The sequence below is a fragment of the Orcinus orca genome, chromosome 21 (assembly GCF_937001465.1).
Source record: "Orcinus orca chromosome 21, mOrcOrc1.1, whole genome shotgun sequence".
Lineage (NCBI taxonomy): Eukaryota > Metazoa > Chordata > Mammalia > Artiodactyla > Delphinidae > Orcinus > Orcinus orca.
In genome coordinates this window covers 21594439-21613017 of record NC_064579.1, presented here as the reverse complement: position 1 = coordinate 21613017, position 18579 = coordinate 21594439, and the positions used below count along the sequence as shown (strand labels likewise).

At 40.0% G+C, this 18579-nt stretch overlaps 1 protein-coding gene across 3 annotated transcripts in view; it reads right to left on the bottom strand.

The window, feature by feature from the left end:
* Positions 1 to 11800, bottom strand: part of PDLIM3 (PDZ and LIM domain 3) — a 30324-nt gene extending 18524 nt beyond the window's left edge. For 2 of the 3 annotated variants that reach the window (XM_033409230.2, XM_049704219.1), the window contains exons 1-3: positions 11616 to 11799; positions 2676 to 2827; positions 954 to 1038 (exon numbers count right to left, since the gene is read on the bottom strand). In XM_033409230.2, the coding sequence (XP_033265121.1) occupies positions 954 to 1038; positions 2676 to 2827; positions 11616 to 11708 (330 nt within the window). In that variant the 5' untranslated portion in view covers positions 11709 to 11799. Of the gene's footprint in view, positions 1 to 953; positions 1039 to 2675; positions 2828 to 11615 lie in introns of all 3 variants that reach the window. The other variant, XM_033409228.2, reaches the window with a different exon arrangement.
* Positions 11801 to 18579: the final 6779 nt, after the last annotated feature.

Below are 18579 nucleotides of genomic sequence, written 5' to 3'. Positions count from 1 at the left end.
TATGGGGGTAAATGGAAAACTTGAAGGACAAATTCAGGAGTTGATGGTCCTGAAAGGGGAAATCTTGCTGAAGCATAGATTATAAATATACTTTCAGTTCGTTTTCATTAGATGTATAGAAAAACTACACTTTGGGAATATCTAATCAGTTTAGTAGGGATACTTGTTTAAAAAGGGATATTCGATTTATATATCTCTGTCTCATTAAACTTGGGGAGCTGCTGACCAAGCAGAGGTTCTAAAATCCTTTTCTTGATTACATTTCCCATATACCACAATTGAGGGTTGGTCTAATTGCAGTTTTTTGGAGGTTTTGAAAGTAGACATGGATAAGCATCAGATTATTAGATTAATTTAGCTCATTATATAGCGTTGCCTGAAGGGAAAATCCTTTATCTTTTGTAATTCAGCAGCCCAGGCAGCATATCATCATGATTACATAATGCAAAACTCTTCTCCTAGAGTAAACTTAATTATAGAATGCCAGAACTGATAATTAAAGAAGGATGTAACATAAGAGCTGGGTGAAGACCTTGAGGAATTGAAGTTCACAATAACTATTAGATTAGAGACACCTGTTTCAAATGGTTGACCCTATTTTTGTTTTGCTTTGTGTTAACATCTTAAATTTCTTGGATTACCTCATGGTCATTTGGCAGATGTCCATCATAAAAAATGAAAAAGTAAGTGGACTATACATAGATATAGCTGACTTTTTCCTGATGAGAACATATTTGTCTTTTAACAAGGTGTTTGCCTAGGCATACTTCTCTTTCTCTCTTGATGTAAGAAGACACGGATAATATAAATTAATCTCGGAGAGTAAAGACAACCACTTCATCAGGTGGCTTATTCCATTTTTTTTTAATATTTGCCACATTTCCCTCTTGGAAGGTATCCACATCATTTAAAAGGAAACATAATGTGAACATTATTTACTCCAAAATTCATACCTGTGGTTCTGATTCTAAGTTGATTTTGAAAGGATGAGCCTTTCCATCTTCAGTTACCTGTGGAGACCATAAGCGAGTTTCCGCCCTGTAAATAAAACAACGTTTGTAAACCCCAAATTCTAATGGTACTTCCAGTTTTAGTATACTTTAATTTCCTATGTTTCTGAAAATACTAACAAACCCTTGATACTTCGAGCAAAAGCAATATTCCTTGCTCATTATCCTGTATTGTCTTATTGAATTAGTCTTATGTTTTTAGTGTACTTCTGGGAAGACTTGAATGGATCAAAATTGCTTGGAGGACCGCTATGGACTGAATGTTTGTGTCCTCGCCCCACACCCCAGGTTCAAATGTTGAAATCCTAATCCCCAGTGTGATGGTCTTTGGGAGGTAATTAGGGTTAGATTAAATCATTAGAGTAGGGCTCTCATGGTGGGATTAATGACCTTATGAAAAGAAGAGGCATGAGATCTCTTCCCTCTCTGTGTGAATGCACCAAAGAAGGCCATGTGAGGACGTGACCAGGAAGCAGGCTCTCACCGAGAACCCGACCATGCTGGCTCCCTGACCTTGGACTTCCAGCCTCCATAACTATGAGAAGTAAATGTTTGTTGCTTAAGCCACCCAGCCTATGGGATTTGATTGTAGCAACCTGAACTAAGGCGAGGACATTGTACAGTGTCTGGAGAAAGTGGGTCTCCAGTGCTTGTGGGAAGCAGTACAGGACAGGGAGATTCTGGAGGCACACCCTGCAGATGACCACAGGACAAACTGGATCCCTAAATCTCCTCAACTTCCTTCCTGTCCTACCTGGGTCACCACAGGAGGCAGTGAATGAGTTGTCAGGTGGATTTGCTGTTGGCATCAAGGAAATGTGCTTTGCCCAACGCTTCTCATGTATCTACTTGGGATCATGTGGCTCCTACAGGACTATGTGCTTGACAGGAACACAGGTTATGCATAGATAGGGAAAGAGTCAATTTCACCTCGTGAAATGGCAGATTGGCTGACTGTGCCTTTGGACCACAGCAGGGACAATTGTGACTACAACAGCAAGAGGATAAACACACATGCTAACAGCCACTATAACAAATCATTATTTTCACAATTCAGTTTCAGATCACGAGTCTGATGGCAATAGATCAATTTCCTAATGTTGTTTTTGGTCAGAAATGTCTCATTGTCTAAAACCTTCATGTACATGTACCCTCTCATACCTTGTGGGATTCTTCTGGGCTGAGTTCAGTACAAAACAGCCAATAGCATACAGGATATTAGCAACCAGATTTTAACATGATCACATCTTGGCAAGCACGAGATTCTTTTAGGAGCATCTCTAAATTCCACTCCATGTTCTCTACCGTGTTTAGAACAGCAGTATAACTGGACATGCTGTTCGGTGTTTATGTGGCCAATACCTTAAATGGTTCTATTTTCATGGTCAACTAACTGCGTTAGTACAGGAAAAAAGTTATTTTAGCCTCTTTCATTATTCTGACATTCCAGAGGATTCTTTTTAGAAATTCTTTGTCAACAGCTACTAGATTGACTGACTTCAGTGAAGAACAGACCAAAGTGGCTGATACATTAAAAAAAAAAGCCAGTCAAAATTCTGGGTCCTGTGACACTCCTTCTCACTGGGAAGATGAAATCATTTATACTTCTGGTTCAGGTTCTTCCGCAAAACAGATCAAATTTTAACACCATTAATTAAAGAGCACCTGTCAATTTTGAGACACAGCTGGTGTGCTGCTGCTTTAATCCTGTCCTGTGCATCAGCATGAGTCATGGACTCAGTACCGAAGCCATCAATAGCCAGGATGACATCTCCGGGACACAGGTTGGCAGCTGCCGCCTTGCTTCCTGGAGTAATCTGGAAGAGATCATTTAAAATCACGTTTAAAATCAACACCCTGCACGTTTAAAATCAACACCCTGCAGCATCTTGAGTTTTGTGCCCAACGTTTATATTTCACCTTGGTAACATTTTAAATGCTTCACTGGGCAGGACATATTAAATCTCACTTAAAATAACTCTTAATTGATCAGTTGTGCTACCTCTATTTTCCCATTATGTGAAATAATTTTGTTTCTTACTAACCACATTTCCTCCATCATGACATCTCTGATTCTCCTTTAAAACATCTTCCATAACTCCCTGTTTGGATCATATTTTCTTTGCTTTAAAGAAAATCATTTGTTTCTTAGGATTTTTTGTCACCCAGAACTCTCTATTTGGGAATAGAACTTTACTACATCTGGGGAGCCTTAATATTTGAACTGAAACTACTTTAGCATCCCTATAATGCACCTGGGATATAGAAAGCTGGAAAGAGAATCACTCTTGTATTAACAAGAAGCAGCCAGATAATATGCAAAATTATGACTTTTCGTGGACTCTTCAGAGAGCCGAAGTTGCAGGGCAACCAACTAGCTTGGAATCTAAGGAAAGACGGGAGTCTCCGAGGAAAGACAAGCATGGGCTCACCTGTACCAGAGCATGGAGGAAGATGGGGCCAAATGTACTAGTTGTTAAGAAGAGTTTAGCTAAAATTATGAACAAATTGCTAAAGGCCAAGTATGAGTTAAGCATTGAGCATCTAGAACCCGTGGGAACCACAGATACAAGAGAAGTTTGTATCTACTCACAGTCTCTCCTCCATGAATGAAGAACAGATGGAACAAATAGAAAACAACTAACAAGATGGTAGCTTTGAATTAAACCATACCAATAATTACATTATATGTAAATGGCCTAAAAACACATCACGTTCTGTTTTTTAACAGAGTTTGTCAAACTAGGTAAAAAAAAAAAAAAACGCAAGATCTAACCTTATGCCGTCTACCAGAAATCCACGTGGGTTTCTTTTTTGGAGGGGAGGTGGGGAATGATATGAGAAATGATATGGGGGGAAATGATGTGAGAAATGATATGAGAAAAATATGGTTGTTAAATGTTTAGAAAGTGGCATATCTGAAATTAATTCAGATATTTCAACAAAAACATGTTGAGTATACAGTTAAAGGCGATGATTGTTTTGATGGCTATACCTACTCCCAGTTTTTCTGGGTAAATCCCAACTATTTACAACTGCCTAATAGTCCTCACCTGGTCTCACCCTGCCTGCTTCTCTAACATCATCTCAGACCATTCTCACTCCCCCACCCCTTCCAATCCACTGCTCTACAGCTAGTCCGATTTCCTTTTAATTCCTCAAATAGGCCAAGCTTGCACCCTCTTCTGGGCTTTGTGCACACTGTTAACTTGCTCCTGAAATGCTTCCCCCGCCTTCACCCGGTTGCTTCTTCTCCTCCTTTTGGTTTAGGCTTAAATGTCATGTTCTCAGAGAGACCTCCCCAGACATCTGACGTAATTTCTCCAGCCCCCTCCCCACTGTTACACCCTATTGTCTTCTTTTATGAAGACAGTTTGTACTTTCATGTTTGTTTATTTACTTGTGTAGTGTCTGTTTTCCCGACTGGAAGTTCTTGAGGATATCGATAATATTATGTATATTCCTAATGCTTCACAGTGTATACTCAGTGTTTGGAATTGATGAATAATTACTTGAAAACTGAATGAAATGGACATTTAACTCAGAACTTGTGAAACAAAAATAACTAGTCCTTATATACCCAAAGATTATGGCTATTAATGTCAACCTGTCATTGTTCCTTTTGCAAGTTCCCACTGTTTAGATCAGAATAATATGTAGAACTTGACTTAAACCTCAAACTGCTCCAGGAATAAACTAGATCGTTCCTAATGTTTAACTTGAGGATCAGTCATTAATTCATTTTTCGTCTCTTTGTTTAATCTAGTCATCAATTCGATTTAAGTGGCTCTAAGAGAGATCCAAGATTCATATAAATGAATAAAATTGCTAAAATGACAAATTCTCATGGGTCCTAGATCTTCAGTCTCATCACTAAAATGTTTATTGTACTCATTTCATGTCTGTGATCACCTCACTGTAGCAATCATGATAATTTCCAGAAGGGACAGATGATGGGGGCTGGGTGAGGACAACTGGAGATCATTATATCTCAGCTTTTAGGAGGCATTTCGTAGATGTTTTTCCATTTAGAAATTCTCCCACACTCAGAACTGTTAGAAGAATAAAAGTTTCCATCCCCAGTGTGACTTGTAGTGCTAAAAATAACCTCAAACTTTTAATTTTCTCTAGCTATAGTTCATCAAAATCAGTACCATCTATTTTTAAACTTCTAAGACCAAAATGCTTTTCTTTGAGTTGAAACATGAGAAAGCATGGCTCAATGTGTTTGGTTTTAAAGCCTCACCTAGCTTTTCTAATATACTTTAATTTGCTTTATATATAATACTCGATCTAGGTTTAGAAGAGCCTAACATTATTTCTTAGCTCTGGTTCAGATGAGTGGAAGGTAGGGTTGTATGTATCTGTCTATATAAATTTTAAACGGAGATATCTGGGGTGCTGAACTTAGATACTGAATATTACTAAATGTTATTAACAACGTTAATATGGAAGTTAATAACTATTTTATGTTTATGCAAAGTATTACATTTGCAAAGCTCTTTCTAATAACTCTCACCATTACAACTCTAAGACAGTTCGGACAAAGAAGGCTGCTTCTCTTTTTCAGAGAACCTGTGGCTTCTCACTAAGGTGGTTGCAGTTGAACAGCTATGTCACCAGCGGTTTCATTAGCTAAATAGGAAAAGTGGTCGATAGTGATGCCAGAACCAACTTCTGACTTTGCGTTCAACCTGGCGATTGATGTCCTGGGACCTCCACATTAGGAGTTGGTAAGAAAGAAAAGAATCTGTAGAGAAATGGATGAGAGACAAGGAGAAAACACGATCCTTCACTTCTTAGTTCTCAAGTTCAGCTAGGGTAGTGATCAGCAAATGGCCACTAAACTGGCCTGGTTTTTGTAAGTTAAACTATCTGTTTAATCATAAGAATGCATTATTTTCCAGCATGACTTTATATTATTTCTTTGTAGTTTATTTATATTACTTTATATTATTGCTCACAGTTTATTTTTAACATTTTCCCAAATGATGAGGAGAGAGAGCTAAAATGAGGCAAAGAATTGTTCAGTGGATTCTTCATTTTTCAGTTTCATTAGGGTCTCAAATGTCAAAAGCATTCAAGAGATCATGGGAAATAGTACTGCTGTCAATCACTTAGCACATCTATTCTAACTTATCTGATTAGAAGGATCACCGAGCGTCTTTGCTTAACATAAAGATTCCAGTCCAATCCAGATGCCTGGAATCCTGAAACAGAAGCTGTAGCAGAGGAACTAGGGAATTTGTGTTTTTAACAAGTCCCTTAAGATGATTTCTGTTTTTCACATCAACCTATTACTTGGGTTTATTTGGAAAAAACTAACTTAAATCACAGGTAAAGCATCTATCAATGTCCTATTAACTGTGGGAAACATGAGGGAAGTCCAGAATATCGCCCTGGTGGGATTTCTATATTAAGAATAAAAATGGTTGAAATAGTTATGGAGAAAGACAAGTATATACGGAAGGGCTGTCCTGTGGGGCCTGGATCTAAGTAATAAGAAATCCCATTATTCAGTTGTTCTCCATTGCCTACAAATAAACTTCAGTACCTCGCCTGGCATCCAAAGCCCTCCAGCACCTGGCTGCAGTCTACATTTCTAGTCCAATCAGTATCTCTGCAAGTAGCGCCTGGGCATGGGTATGTTCAGCTTATCTGGGTGAGGCTCCTGTGCAGCCACAGGTGAGAACTATTATGGTGGTGTTATACTGTTGGTATCTTTTAAGATGAGAAAACTGTTGCTCAGAAAGTATAAGAAACTTGCTTAGGGTCACACATCCAGTGAAAATTTGAAATTCCTCGTGGGTCTGTCTAACTCTATAGCTCAAGCTCCTCCACTATCCCAAAATGCCACCCCTGCAGGTACTCTCTCTCCCTTGACTCCGCCCATCTCTTTGGCCATACTTTTTTCATGGAATCCTGGACAAGTTGTATCATGGTAGTTTGTGTTCATGTCTCTTCTGCTGATAACATGAACTTCTCAGGGGAGTAGAAACCCATTAAGTGATGACTGTATCCCGCACAGTGCCTTCCACATAAAATACCTTCTGCACTTAGTAGGTACTTGTGGGATGTATGAATGTTGGGAACAGATGAACCAGTGCTCCTGTGCAGACACGTCTTTGTCAAAACACAATTAAGTACAGTCACCCCTCTGAATCCGTGGGTTCCACATCCAGGATTCAACCAACCGAGGGTTGAAAATATTTGAAAAAAAATTCCAGGGAGTTCCAAAAAGCCAAACTTGAATTTGCCACATGTTGGCAACTATTTACATAGCATTTACATTGCGTTAGGTATTAGAAATAATCTAGAGATGATTTAAAGTATAGGGGAGGATGTACCTAGGTTATATGCAAATACCATTTTATATAAGAGACTTGAGCATCCTGGGGTTTTGGTGTCATTGGGGGGGGGTTGGGGGTATAGAGGAGTGGGTGTCCTGGAACCAATCCCTCAAGGATACCGAGGGCTACCTGGAAAAAGACTGTATTCAACTGTAAACATTTCTTTCTAAAAGTTCAAATTTCAAATATAATTTATATTAAAGTACTGTTCAGTGTTAAAGCCTACAAAACTTAAGAATATACTAACATTTTCTATGTTGGCACCCAAGTCCGTATATAGCATTCTCGGTTAACAGTGATCTTGATCCTGGGTGTGGTCTGTATAGAAAGGAGGGAAGAGGAACTGAGTGGGAAGGGACATGGTGGCATGAGATGTGTACAGTAGTTTTACATCGTGTACACAAAAGAAGCTTGTGCTTTATTCCAAATTGGACCATTTATGAAAACAAACCATCTGTAACTTGGCTGTGATAGTAGATCCACCTTCTGGGTGGTCCAAACATTTAAGAAAGAAAGAGACTCCTTAGAACCTTCTTGCCAGAAAAAAAAACAGCTGCTCGCTTAGAGATGTGAACCTTAAACTTTATTCTGTGAAATGCCTAGGCCAGTTGTTTATGGTGTTTGCGGTAGCAACTCCCTGCTGCATGCTGAACAACTGAAACTTAAATTCATATTGCACGAAGTAGAGAACACCCTTGCCTAGAAACCGCTTTCCTACAAATCGTATCACAACCAATGGCTCAAAAAAGTTTTTGAGATTGTCTGGTGTTTGATTTACCTTCTCATGTTTTTTATGATACAAAGTTTCACCCAGCTGATTCATTGGATGGTAAACAATTGTAGGGTGGGGACCCTTTGTCCTAATTTTGTGAATTGTAATTTCAGCTGATGGAGGAAATTACTTTGTAAATCCTGCCCCCAGCAGAGGGTGGAGCAGAGGACCACGGTCTAAGGAGCATTTCTATAATCTGCTTTTGTAGAGTGTGAGGAAGGGAGGGGAGGGCGTTGCTTGTAGGACAAAAATTGATTTAATTGACTCGAGGACTATATCTCATTCATGGGACTTTTTGTGGTGTTAAGTGCAGGCATTAGCATTTTCATTCTTTGTATGCTTAAGAACTTATGTAAAACAGACAAATCAATTAACAATAAAACAGTTCTCCTTTTTCTTTATTGTGGAATACTTCTGAGGACACAGTTTGCACCTATTATGAAAATAAATTTATGTCAAAAGTGAACAATTTATTCACTCATATTATGTCTGTTTGTATCCTGTGACCTGTATGAGGTACTAGACACTGTGCTTGGCACTGAACAGCCTCCAAATTTGCCAGTTGTTGCCCTGAGGGGGGAGCATTCCATCTGTGGGATACAGATGTACTCAACCATCTGTGGTACAAGGCATGTTATAAGGAGAGGTTGTAGGTCAAGAGCTACAATAATTAAATGGATGGAATGATGACTGCTCGAAGAAGGCTGGAGAAGTGGTATTTGAATGGGTTTCCACAGGCACAGAGGACAGTGGAGTGGGTGGGGAAGAGAATTCTGGAGAAAAATGATAGCAGGGGCAAAGCCATGTTACAGAAATCATAAGTGGTCCAGAGTATGGGCACCACTACCTATTTATGGAGTGAGAGGAGGAAAGGAGAGAGGAAATGAACTTGAAAACTTGAGCTGGGAGAGAGGGTGAAAGCCATGAATTTCGTGCTACAGACCACACATTGTATTCTCTATAAACTGTGGATGCCACTGAAGGATTTTTAAGAATGGGGAAGATAGGAGCAACCAGCAACCATCTCAAAGATGCAGGGTGAATTGGAGAGGGGAGACAACAGCTAGGTGTGAAATTAGGAAACCTTGCCTGGGGACAGCGGTAGAAAAAAAGGAAAGTGGTAGATATGAAAGATGTAGCATCAGTAGGACCAGGGGATGAGTTGCATGGCACAAAACGCCTGTTTGGAAATATCTGTACAATAAGCAGCATCTTTCACGTGTGTGGGCTTCAGGATGCAGGCTTTGGAGGCAGGTCGACCTGCGTCAAATTCTGCCCTGCCGCCTGTGGTCATCGACAGGTTAATGAATCTCTTGAAGCCCCACTCTTTTCATCTGCAGAAAGGGATATTACTACTACTACTCTGATAGGATTCTTGTGAGATCTAAGTGAGTGCATATATAGGGCTTAGAAGAGTGCATAGCAGGCAACAGAGTATACTAACACACACACAGTCTCATTCACCACCTTTTAACACAGTATAAAAATATTAATAGAATTATTCTACTACCTAATTACAACACTGATAATTATGTCTGTGTAATATTTTTTAGTCTTTTTTCCAAATGAGTTTTAGTATTCTTATAATTTCAGTGGAAATACTCTCAATTAGGTGTTCACTAAGGCAAAAAAGTTCACCCGAATATGTTTTCATTTATTCAGCAAGAATCTATTTATGTGAATGGCTTTGGGTACACTTGGAATACAAAACAGTTTAGTTCACCCGCTCTCCTTGAGTTAAAGAGAAAAGCCATAGTCAAATGAAATTATCAGATGTGTTCGTGCACTGTTATTGAACCGAGTGTCAATATGAGTGATACAAATTAGTTATGAGTTAAAAATTCAAACGGAATTGGCTTCCCAAACAATAACTGTCATCAGATCAAATATATTTACCGATAGCTCCTGCAGTCAACTGCAAAATGTTAAGTTCTGCTTTGAAATAAACACTGTTTATAATGTCAACAACTCAACATTTCAAACATAAGATTAATCATATTGACATGTTCCACAGTAATAGTGAAATATTTCTTTTATAAATCACTGACAGGATTTCTGTGACAAAATTATTCCTTTAAGGTTTAATATAAATATGGTTTATCCTTTGTAAGGATTCAAGAGCTTATTTCATTTAATATAAACAAATGAACACTACACTTCGGAAACTTTAAAAATATTTCTTCGTAGAGATAATGCAAACTGTTTCCTTTGGTAAATCCATAAAAGGCATTGCTTGGCTCAGGTCACTGAACCATTTTCTGCCTAATTTACTTAGGAACATTTTTGGGGTATGTTAAGTTTTCATGTCTCATATGAAAACACATGTCAGATATGTTTATATGTTTTCAAAAAATGTAAAACAAAGCTTGAAATGTTCCATGGTATGCATCTGTTCCATGGATACATGTTTTGAGATATTTTTAAAAGCCATTCATTCTTAGAACTTGTAAGTAGAACAGAATTTAAAAAGTATTACCTTGTTCAAAGCCTATGTGAGGATATCAGATTATAAGGTATACATTTATAAAATATAGTATAAGCAGTAAGGAACAAAATAAAGCATAGTAAAGGTATAAATATTCTGAAAGTTTATGTTTTAAAATTAGGTTTAATAGGCTTTATATGTGATCATTGAAATAATAATACTTTTCTGTTAAGACAAACACGTGTTGGAAAAAAGGTCAACTAGACCAACTAGACATTTACTGACGACAGATCCTGAAGTATCCATTTTCTTTTTTCTTAATTAGACAATACTTTAGAGAATATTAAGTAAGGAAAGCTTGACTTGTTGGTCAAGTATTCAGAGTTATTAGGCTGAGGATGGTTCTCCATCAGGTAAACGAAACTATCTGACACATTTTCTTTGTAGTTTGAGTTGTAGATGATGATTTCTAAGCCAAGTTCCAGCTTTGGAAAATATTTATTCAAAATGCCTGGAAACCTAGGAATACAGATTAGTGACATTGTCCCTGTCTGGGCTGATATGAGCGCTTCCAACTTGGCCAGCCGAGGTCTTGCCCTGCGAACAGCGCCCTGCTGAAGTTTTCCTCCAGGCAGGGAAAGCGCTCAGTTGCCTGTCTCTCTCCAACAAACAGCCACCACTGTCTCTCCTTCTCTGGACCCTATCTCATTTGTTATTGAAAGGAGACCCGGAGGGGAGGGCGAGAAGGCAGCCCACCTCGCAGCCTCGCCTTCTCTGAGCGCAGGGAAACCACGCCGTCCGTTCTTCTCTCCTCGGAAAGTTGCTGGAGGCCAACAGGTTGCAGACAGAGACCATTGGAACTGACTGGATTAATTCTCTAAGCTGCTCTGCATCCTCCAGACCTAGTTTGCCAAGGTGCTGCCCTCCCTCGAACCGTGAACCCGAAGCCGAGGCCCCACCCAGCGCACCCCAGTGCCTCGCTGGCCACTCTTCTCTCCAGGGGTGCCCGCGGCACGCCAGAGTCCCCGACTTGCAGCAGAAGAACGGAAAACACCTACCCTGGTGATGATCAAAGGCTGGTTGAAGTCTATGCCCCCCGAGAGTCTGAAGCCCCAGGGCGCAGGGCCCGGCAGGACCACGTTTTGGGGCATGGTGCCTCCTGGCACGGCCTTTCTGGGGCGGGGCGCAACGAGTGTCCCCGAGCGGAAGAGCCCACTCTGCTCCTGGGGCAGTGTCCTCGCCGGACCGCGGCCGGGGAGCTTTATCCCCGCTCCCGAGTGACGTCACAGGCCTCCCCTCCTCCCCCCCTCCTCCCACCAAGGAGAGCTCCAACTTTGGAAGAAAGAGACGCGCCAGACCCGCGGGAGTTTACAGACGCGCACCGGGCCGGCGCAGCCTCCCAGACCTCTAAGGCGGACGCTGAAGGAGGCTTCGGGTTACAACTCCCACCACTCTCTCTCTTTTTAACATCTTTATTGGCGTATAATTGCTTTACAATGGTTAGTTTCTGCTTTATAAAAAAGTGAATCAGCTATACATAAACATATATCCCCATATCCCCTCCCTCTTGCGTCTCCCTCCCACCCTCCCTATCCCACCCCTCTAGGTGGTCACAAAGCACCGAGCTGATGTCCCTGTGCTATGTGGCTGCTTCCCACTAGCTATCTATTTTACATTTGGTAGTGTATGTATGTCCATGCCACTCTCTCACTTTGTCCCAGCTTACCCTTCCCCCTCCCCATGTCCTCAAGTCCATACCCTACGTCTGCATCTCTATTCCTGTCCTGCCCCTAGGTTCTTCATAACCATTTTTTAATAGATTCCATATATATGTGTTAGCATACGGTATTTGTTTTTCTCTTTCTGACTTACTTCACTCTGTATGACAGACTCTAGGTCCATCCACCTCACTACAAATAACTCAGTTTCATTTCTTTTAATGGCTGAGTAATATTCCATTGTATATATGTGCCACATCTTCTTTATCCATTCATCTGTCGATGGACACTTAGGTTGCTTCCATGTCCTGGCTATTGTAAATAGTGCTGCAATGGACATTGTGGTACATGACTCTTTTTGAATGATGGTTTTCTCAGGGTATATGCCCAGTAGTGGGATTGCTGGGTCGTATGTAGTTCTATTTTTAGTTTTTTAAGGAACCTCTATACTGTTCTCCATAGTGGCTGTATCAATTTACATTCCCGCCAACAGTGCAAGAGGGTTCCCTTTTCTACACACCCTCTCCAGCATTTAGTGTTTGTAGATTTTTTGATGATGGCCATTCTGACTGGTGTGAGGTGATACCTCATTGTAGTTTGGACTTGCATTTCTCTAATGATTAGTGATGTTGAGCATCCTTTCATGTGTTTGTTGGCAATCTGTATATATTCTTTGGAGAAATGTCTATTTAGGTCTTCTGCCCATTTTTGGATTGGGTTTTTTGTTTTCTTGATATTGAGCTGCATGAGCTGCTTGTAAATTTTGGAGATGAATCCTTTGTCAGTTGCTTCATTTGCAAATATTTTCTCCCATTCTGAGGGTTGTCTTTTCATCTTGTTTATGTTTTCCTTTGCTGTGCAAAAGCTTTTACGTTTCATTAGGTCCCACTTGTTTATTTTTGTTTTTATTTCCATTTCTCTAGGAGGTGGGTCAAAAAGATCCTTTTGACCCATCACTCTCTCAAAGTAATGCCTGTCCTCCTGTTTATCTTCTGCTTGGAGCTCAGCAGTGAGCTTCATTCGAAGTTAGCACAGGGAACTCTACCTAATGCACTGCGGTAATCTAAATGGGAGGGAAGTCCAAAAGGGAGGGGATATCTGTATGTGCATGACTGACTCATTTTGTTGTGCGTTGGAGGCTAACACAACATTGTAAGGCAACCATACTCCAATAAAAATTTTTTTAAAAAGTCTATCTCCACCAGAAAAAAAAAAAAGCAGTTAAACCATGGCCTCTATACTTTCAATTAAAATAAAACACAAGCATCAGGAATGCAATTGGTTATTTAGCAATTTTGAGTGTGCTAATGTTTACTTACTAACTGTGTGGTTAAATTACTTAACATTCTTAAGCCTCAGTTTCCTCATCTGTAAAATAGGGGTAATAATGGTACTTCTCCGGTAGGGTCGCTCCGAGAATTAAATGAGCTATCTCTGCACAGTGCCTGGCACAGCACGAGTGCTCAGTAAATATTAAGCATTTCTGAAATTAAGTACATATAGTCATATATATTTGTGGGTATATGTAATATATGTGAATACAAACATATTAAAATTTTATTTTTTAAAAATGAAGAAATCTAAAAGTGAAAATGTCATGCAAAGGTACCCTATCCAATGAGCCATCTAAAAGTATATATGAGAAGACAATTCGTCAGTATACTCAAAGTATAGTTTAATTTTGATTGGAATAATTGTCACCTCCCTCAAATTCAGTCTCTAAACCTGTTTTTGACACGTGGGTGTCAAGTATTAACAGAAACCGAGGAGTTGAGACTGTCCTGTGTGGACGGTACAGGAGCAGCCCCAAACAGGATGGAACTGCATGGAGGAAAAGGAGGGAGGGTGGGTATTCACTGAGCATCTTCATGGTCCAGGGCAGTGGTGATTGCTTTACCCGTGTCGTCTTCATCCTCATGGCAAGATCATCAGATTGCTACTATTATTCCCTTTTTTTTTTTTTTAGTAAAGAAGTAATTTCTTAGAAGTTGAGTTATTTGCATAGAATCACGCAGCTAATAAGTGATACAATTGTGATCACAAACCCAGGTCTGCCTGACTCCAATGTGTGCCTGGTATAGGTCTGAAGACCAGGAGAGTCTGGGGAGGGTCCTATCTTGGCTCAGTGTAGAATCAGGTATTTCTGGTGTTGTACTCCAGGATGTTCTGATTCCCAAGGAGAGGGGGAGGGATGAGGGATAAGAGTATGAAGTGCTTTAAAAGCCCAAGAATGAGAGTCATGGACTTCATGCCCAGTATGATAGGGCTGTGTCAGTCCAGGAGAGCAGAGCTGCAACACACTTTATTAACAGCATAGTCTGTTTGGATGTGGTTTTAAGACCGATAGAGAAGGGAGATTTAGGAAGCTGTAAGCAAAGTGGACTAGCCTGGTGATAGTGTAAATCACAAAACCTGGATTGGAACTCCTTTGTCCACTGTGGTAGATTATATAAAAGTCCCAGGGGATAGGTGTTTTCTAGTCCCAAACATTTTCCAGTGCCCCACCTATGTTGGGTTATCAAGGAAGTAATCATATATTCTTGTTGATTTTTGCCTATTTGGGCTGGCTATATTGTCACAAAGCACATTTCCTCTGTCAGTCACTGGCTGTGTCTGCATGGTAGACACACACACACACACACACACACACACACACACACACACACACAGAGGTCAATTCAGGAAAAAAATCAGATAAGTTATTTAGTATTGTGTAATTGTAACAATCAGTTGTTTATACCTTATCTCATGAGCTGGCTTATATAACAAGTTGATCGTATGTTTTTATTTTTTTGTCATTTTTGTTTTATTTTTCTGTCGTTTTACCGGTCGTTTTGGCATCATGTAGATGTAAGCAACATCTGTACAATATTAATATAATACCTGATGAGTTCGTAAGGCTTTGCAGAGAGCATGGAAATCAGGGACCTGAAATAGACAGTTTTCCTATATCCTGCTGTTCACTGATGTCACCAGAAAGGTGTTCAGAGGTGACTGTCAAGGTGGAGGTGAGAATAGCCGTGAGGCAGTGTTCTAAGGAAGAAACAGTGACCCAGTCCTAACTAGTCCTAGAGGTTCCTGCTTTTGGTTTGGGTACTGTCCTAAGAAGGAGTTCTTTCTGGATGAGCGTTTCATTTATTTTCTTTTTTATATTTGCCTTTTGAAAGGATTATGATAAACTATGGTTCCATTAAATATTACTTTTGTGATTATTATTTGAAACCATGTTTAGAAAGCCCTTTAAGGTTTTCCTTTTAGAATAAGTTTAATAAAATTGTTCATTCTACTCTTGTATAATTGGAAAACTTTTCTGTTAGTTATAATAATCATCTCATCTATTTTAATCCTCAAATCTATAATCTTAACCTTGAACTTTCATTTATTTTCTGATCCTGTTTTTCTAACCACCTCCTGGTACAAATACAGTTCAACCTGTGAAAAACCAAATCCATCCTTTTCTTTAATCACCTCAAACTGAATTCCTGGCCTCCATGCCTTTTAATTTTCTCGTTTCTGTTCATTTTTCTACTCCTGTTCCAGGTTTCTAGGATAGATGTTGTAAATTTTCCCTCTTCTTTATTTCTTATATATCAAATATCACTATGTATTGTGACTTCTTTTATTTCTTCATTCAACAAACATTTATTGAACATCTGTGACATACCAGGCACTGGGAATGCAAAGATAAGACGAACTTTCTGTCCTCTAGGAGCCAGTAATAAAATAAGGGAGATGGAGATGTAAAACGTGATCACATTATGTGTTAAGGCTGGGACAGGATTTTGTACAGTGATGCGACAAGAGTAAGTAATCAACTCTCCTTGAGGAAAGTATCCATGAAGGGGTGCTGGGTCTTGAGGGGTAAGAGTCTTCCAGGTGACTGGGGATTGGAAAGGGAACAGGAAGGAAGATGTTCAAGGCAGAAGGCGCTGTAGAGGATGTGTGGTGGCAGGGAGGCAAGAAACAGGTGGCAAATTAGGAAATAGTAAGTGATTGGTATGGACAGAGTTTAGCCCATTAGGTAGGAACAGGAGGCCAGGGTCATAGCGGTCAGAAGCCAGATCAGAGGGAATTTTGTGTGTTACGCTAGCATTTTGACTTTATTCTATTGGGAGCTTTGGAAGAGTTTTAAGCAACATGTATAATCATCAATTTTGCATTTTATTATCATCATTCTGGGAAGTGGGAGGATGAATCACAATTGCAGGAGATAGGAAGCAAGGAATCCAGTTAAAACTTAACGGCAATAATCCAGGAGAAGACGTCGATTTGGGTAGCGGGGATAAAGAAGTGTGGCAGCTATGAGGACCTTAAGTAGGTTCATTGACACAGTCTGGGGACAGTTCTCACATGGGGGATTAGGGAGAGGCTAGGCAATGGCTCCCAGACTTCGTTGCATGTTACATGAATGGTGGAATTATTAACAAGGAGAAAATATATAAGAAGGACAGAAAAGCATTTTTGTTTTAATGAGGGAGTGGTGGATTGAAGCACAGTTTTTGTCATGCTGGGTTTGAAATACCGGTAGAGTATGTGTGCTGTTTAGTGTACTGGTTATCAGACTACACTTTGGAGCCAGACTGCCTGAGTGGTATCTTAGTTCCATTGTACTTGCTATGTGAGCTTAGGCAAGATTAACATTTTTGTTAAAATGATGATAATAATAGTACTTGCCTCCTAGAGTTATTGTGAGGCTTATATGAGTTAATAAGTACAAAGTTCTCAGAACTGTGTCTGGTACATGCTATGTGTGTATAATCCTTTGCCATTATTAGTGGTAGTAGTGTAGTAAGCAATTGGAGATATAAGTTTAGAGCAATTAGATATATTAATCTAGAGATCTCAACTTGAATAGTTTGGAACTATAGTAGAATCTGTATCTATGAGTGCTAGAGGTTTTTTTAAAAAAAAATTGGTTGCAGTTTCTTTGACATTCCTCGTTTTGAGAGATGGAGTTGATGTTCCCTCCTCTTGAACTTGGGTAGTTGTATGTGACTCATGTTACCAGTAAAATGTGGTTGAAGTGACATTGTGTGACTTCTGAGGCTAGGTCAGAAAGGGTGATCTCACTGCTGCCTTGTTGATTGTAATACTTGTGCCTGAAGCCCTCAGCTGCCATGTAAGAGGTCTGAGGTTCCATGCTGTAAGGAAGCCCAAGTGCATGGAGAGGTCACATGTCAGTACTACTGTTCGTAGCCCCAAACCAGACCCCAGACATGTGAGTGAAGATTCCTCCTTCCAGTCCCCAGCCCTTAAGTCACTCAAGCTTCCAAGTCCCCTCAGCTCAGGCTTCAGACATCGTCAGCTGAGGAGAGTCCTCCAAGCTGTTGGAGGACTTGGAAAGTCCTTGGAAAGTACCCTTTCCAAGCTGTTGGCCTGCACAATCTGTGAACATAATAAAATGGTTGCTTTAAGCTTCTAAATTTTAAAATAATTTGTGACATAGCAATAGTAACAGGATGAAATCACCCAAGGGGATTAGATGATCAAGGCAACAAAAGAAGATGATTAATGATTACGCTCTGAGGAACAGCAGAAACAGGGGCATTTAACGGGCAGGAGAATAGGAGGATCACAGGAGAAGAAGATGCTCTTCCTCTTACAAAGTGTTTAAAAGAAGCTGTGAACGTGGTGGCATGGAAGACAAATGAGGAGAAGAATTCAAGGAGAGAAGGCAAATATTATTGGGAGGTGAAATCAAAGTTGTCAGAGTGCCTATTAGATATGGTAATTGAGGCGTTCTAGGTCTGAGAACAGTGAATCACTTTGCTCTACACCTGAAGCTATAACACAGCACTGTTAATCAATTATACTCCAATATAAAATAAAAACGAAAAAAAAATTTAAAAATGGTGAGGACAGAAGCAGACTGCTGTGGTTTGAAGAACAGTGGGAGACAGGTGAAGATGGACTATCTTTTTAAGGAATTTGATAATGAAAGGAAAGGGGAGACGGAGGATGGTAGCGGGGGGGTGGTGCAGGTCAAGAGAAAGAACTTTTTTTTTAAAAGATGGGAAGCTTAGCAGTATTTGCTGAAGTCAGAGAAAAGTAGATGCTGGAGAACCATGTGGAATGTGGAGGAAGCAGCTTTGACATGAGAGGTGGAAGTAGAGGTCTTGAAGAGGACAGACCCTTTTCTTCTGAGGGTGGATGGACTTCCCCTAAATTGAGGTGTGTTAGCAATAAAATAGACTACCTAGTTCTCTTCATCTAAAATTCTCCCTGCCTCTTTCAGGCACTCAGTGGCTTCACCTTCTGACAGTGGCAAGTGTTCTGAGACTGCCTTCTTGCCAAAAAAATCTCT